General features: G+C 19.4%; 1 protein-coding gene across 1 annotated transcript in view; it reads left to right on the plus strand.

The window, feature by feature from the left end:
* The window catches only part of LOC102676942 (integrator complex subunit 12-like), a 2653-nt gene extending 2439 nt beyond the window's left edge, over nt 1-214 (plus strand). Inside the window, exon 8 of the mRNA XM_031508932.1 lies at nt 1-214. This exon is cut by the window's left edge and continues 28 nt beyond it. Within this exon, the coding sequence (XP_031364792.1) occupies nt 1-170 (170 nt within the window). The 3' untranslated portion in view covers nt 171-214.
* The last annotated feature ends 4771 nt before the right edge of the window (nt 215-4985 follow it).

Raw genomic sequence — 4985 nt, forward strand, 5'->3', positions numbered from 1 at the left:
GTGCAGATAGAAGATTAAAAGATATGATGAAAAAAGCTAAACAGGATAAACGAAGCACAAATATTACTCAAAGTTCAAAAAAAAATTCTTCATCTAATTCACCAGCATTGTCTTCAACAAAATCTCAGGAAAAATCACTAGTATATAAAATCAAATCAGGTGTAGAATGAAGCACTTATATATATTATGACAATATTTTATAATGTAAAAGACTTAAACAAATTTTATTTTCGACATTACAAGATGATTAGTTAATTGAGAAAATCTTTAAAATTAATAATGCTAATCAGATATTCTGATATCGATATATTTCGACTAAAATCGATATATTTTGTCAAAAATAGTATAATCTTTGAACAAATAATATTAATATTTCATACCGCAATAATTCCCGATTTTTTGCTAATATTTTTACTTTTTATATTATTATATATTTTCGTTAGAAATACTTAAATAATTTTTTTTAATATAATTTGTTATGAAATAACGAATTGTAACGCAATGTAATTTGATATTATAACATTTAACATTTAAAAAATATAATTTTTTGTACAAACATACATTAATTTAAATATATAAATAAAAATGTGCAATTGAATTTTTATAAAATTTCACAAAAACCTAAAATAAACCTAAAAAACCTAAAAAATAACATTAATTATGGATACTTTAAATAAATTTTACAAATTCATTTATAATACCAATATATTTTTGCAATTTTTCAAATGCTTATTTGTTTATCCCTACATCCCATTGAAAATTTAGCAAGAGTCATTTCTCGAATGTTACTTATAATCTACTTGTATGCGAGATGGGGGGTTGAATTCTATTTACATAGGGCTTTTCGGGATTGCATCTAAACGCGTATATTAATAGGTATCATCGCTCATACATTCAACATACGCACAAACAAAGCAGTATTACATTCATACATACATTGCACTCTTCACTTATAATATACAACGACAAAACATTCATTCAAAAATTCATGAGAATGAAAATGACCCCATTTTATATTTTTTCTTACATAGTTCCCGAGTTAAATATATTTAAGTTTTTCTTATAGGGAACAATTACCCTCCTTCCCCCCATCCATTTTTTTGGAAGCTTAACAAAGAATAATCTTAAATTTGACATGATATTTGGAATCATCTATACTACGAAGCATGATATTACTAATCGATTTATAAAACCGTTGAACATTTCCTCCATTAATTACAATACAATACATATGTTGAATGCGGAATTGACAAGCTTTTCAGATGGATGGAGTCAATTGTCGAGAGTACAAATTGTCGAGAAATTCTGCTATAACACAAGCAATTCTCAATATTATACTTAAATATCAATATATTTTTCGTAAGAATATATTGAAAATATTTAAATGTCACAAATTCTGAGACTAGTTTTTTTCGATATTTTAAGCAATAAATATTTTTATATTAATTATATTGAAAGATAAATAAAAATTAATTTATTCTAAATTTTGTTATATTCAATTAGTTTTAAATAAATTGATAAATAAATCGAAAAATAACCAATAGTATTTTCGATTTAAAATTAATTATTAGTGTAATTTTTTTTTTAAATATTTTTTTCATTAAATATACAAATATTTTATACAATATTAGGATATTTTAAATGCTTTAAGGAAACAACAGAATTTCATCGAAAAATTTTGCATGTGTACAATATACATTAAAAAATGTAGCATATTACAGTTTTCAAATTGCGCTCGAACATATTATATTCTTCACGTATCATACAAGATATTCTACATTATAATTTTTGAACTATAATTTTTGGAAATTAATATTTTGATTGCTAAAAATGTAAATCACACACAGGAATCTCCTAATTTTTAGCTAATAGAGACAAAACATATATATATAGGAATATATGTGCAAATATATTAATATACGTCAATCTGTGCTATGTAAAATAATATACACATATAAAAGAGAGTTTAATATACCGTAATAAAAACATCGATCCTTACTATGGACGTTATATAACATTATTCGAATAATGTATAAACTACTTTAGAAAATTCCAAGTTAATTTTACAATTCCAATAGCTTGTTTAATATACTATTTTTTTTACTAATTCTTACATGTTTCAATAATATAAAAATATTAATATTAATAATAATGACAATATAATGAATATTTTATTGAATATATACAATTAGAAACATATCATCCACAATTCAGGGATTTGTTTGCTATTTATTTAATTCATTATATCATTAATAATATTATATCGTTATATTTGCATTTGCATATATGCATAACGATTTAATTACAATACGAATTATCGCTTTTTATTACTAAATATTTTCATTATTTGTTTTATACAATATATTATTTTAATGTATAATAATTTAAAAATATACTTAATCTATGAAAGAAATAATATTCATGTATATTTTTGCTGTAATTATATTTTTATATTATAATAATTATTAGAACAGAGTTTTTTCATATTTAAATAGAAATATAATATTTTATTTCATTTTATTTCGATCATTAAGTTAATAAAATTTAGATAAAGAAAATTTATCATTTCAAAAATATTTAATAAAAAAAAATTTATAATTATTTTATTAAATTTTTAAATAATAAGTTTTCCAGCATAAGTAATGCAATAATGCAAATTACTTGTTTTTCACAATTCATTATCATTAATATATGAATATTATTTCTATTTCCAAAATATTGCATAAAAATATTCAATATTTATCGAAATAGAATAAACATCTTATTTAAATAATACGAATAGCGATTTTCAAACGATTGTTTTAATTCATTTCATTGTAAATAGTTTATTAGATTAAAAACATTTTAAAGAAATGATAAAAAAGTAATTTAATAATAAAAATTATTAAAATATTATTAAATTAAATACTAATACTTTATTAAAATTAAATTTTGTATATGTGTGTGTTTGTATATATATATTTGCATTTTTAATTATAATATAAATATTTGTGCTAAGACAATATATAATTTGTATAAAAAATTATAATAAAATAATGCCAATTAAAAGTCAAAATTAATTAATTTCATTTTGGAAGACTTATCAATAATTTAATATAACTGAATTGCAAATATTATTCACAAAAATATTTTTCATAACTGTATTAGTTTGCATAAACAAATTTTATTTATTATTTTAAATTATAATTATTAAAATATTCTGAATTTTCTAAATTAGAATTGAATTTATAAGCAAAATAGAAAAAGAATAAGTAAAGTTAATAAACTATATTTATAAATACTTTTCTTTAATTTTAATAAATGTTATTTTTTTGCTGAAATTTTTATAGAATTATTTGGATTAAATTTTTTTTATATTTAATTACGAAATAAAAATAATTTTTATATTTTTTACTATAAATTCATTATATAAATAAAATATGTTCCATAAATAAAAATACTTAGTAAAATAATTTTCAAATATATGGTATATTATAATATCATATCTATTCTATGATATTCAATATCAATATAGAAAATTTTAATTTTGTAAAAAAATTAGATTGAAATATATACAAAATAATATTTCTAAAATATTACAAAAAAAAATAATAATAGAAATAATAATAATAGAACAGATGTACATAATTATAATTTATCGATAGTTGCAAATTTCATTTTCTATTCTGTTATCATTTATATCATATATTCTTGTAATATTTAATAAATTATATTGCATCAAATACATAATGAAATAATGACATATAAAATTAAATCATTATATAATTTCGATATGGATTAAATCCAATTAAATTTGAATATAATAGAAATCGAATATAATATTTGCAATGTTCCATCATCATTTTACATAAACAAAAAAAAAATTCAATAAAACAATTTAATATTTTTAAAAAATGATTACACGTATACATAGTATATATACGTGAATAAAATATATTATAATATAAATCACATAGAGCAGATTGACGTACTATTTTCGTATAGATTATTCAATATCTGTCAGAAATATAAATAAATACATTTCATATAAAACAGAAAGATACATAAGTCAACATAGAGAAGCTGAGGGATTGTAGAATAGATAAAATACACGAAAATGTTAATTAAGTACAAGAATGAGCTTAAACCTCAGCATCTCTAGACCTATCATTTAAATTATCAAATAATAATTTTTGTATTCGAATATTAAGTAAATCTATTTTAATATAACAGTTTCTAAAAGCGCATGGAGAAAAATTGGCAGTGCGCAATAGGCAGTGAATTAAACTGTTAAATACTAATATATATCAGAATAATGAATAATTTCAGAGATAATATTTTATTAAAAGATGCAATTTTTAAATTGAAGGAGTCTTAAATAAAATAAAATAATGAAAATAATAAATCGCAAAAAAATACTGTTTATCGTTGTATCTTCTTAAATCTCCTTTTTTTAAATGCATTTAATTATGATATTATTGAAACTGGCGAAAAATCTCAAACATCTAATGAACGACAAAAATATAATTGGACATGTATAAAATTTATTTCTACTGCATTTTCTTTTTTTTATTTTCTTTCTTTTTTTTTAATCTGTATTTGTAAGAGTCTAGAAATCGTTCTTTGCTGATATACAATATAAAAGATTTTTTTCATTTTTGCAACTATTATGTGTTTCACGCTTAACGATATATCATAATAACTATTGTTGAATAGACAATTAATAGATAATTGTATCTATATATGTAATAATATAACTTATTATATAACTATTGTAGTAAGAGCAATAATAATTATAATATAGCTCCTATAATAGTTGTAAAATCATTATATGATCTATATAGTGATCTTACAAATCATAGCAACAGTCATATTCATATAAATGTAGTTGTGTAAAATAGATAAAAATAAAGTCAAAAGATAAACAAAAGAAAAAATAATAAAAAAATTGTTTTATCTTTTTTTTTACATATTAAATATATATATATATATATATTTATATATTT

The sequence above is a fragment of the Apis dorsata genome, unplaced genomic scaffold (assembly GCF_000469605.1).
Source record: "Apis dorsata unplaced genomic scaffold, Apis dorsata 1.3 scaffold_10, whole genome shotgun sequence".
Taxonomy (NCBI): domain Eukaryota; kingdom Metazoa; phylum Arthropoda; class Insecta; order Hymenoptera; family Apidae; genus Apis; species Apis dorsata.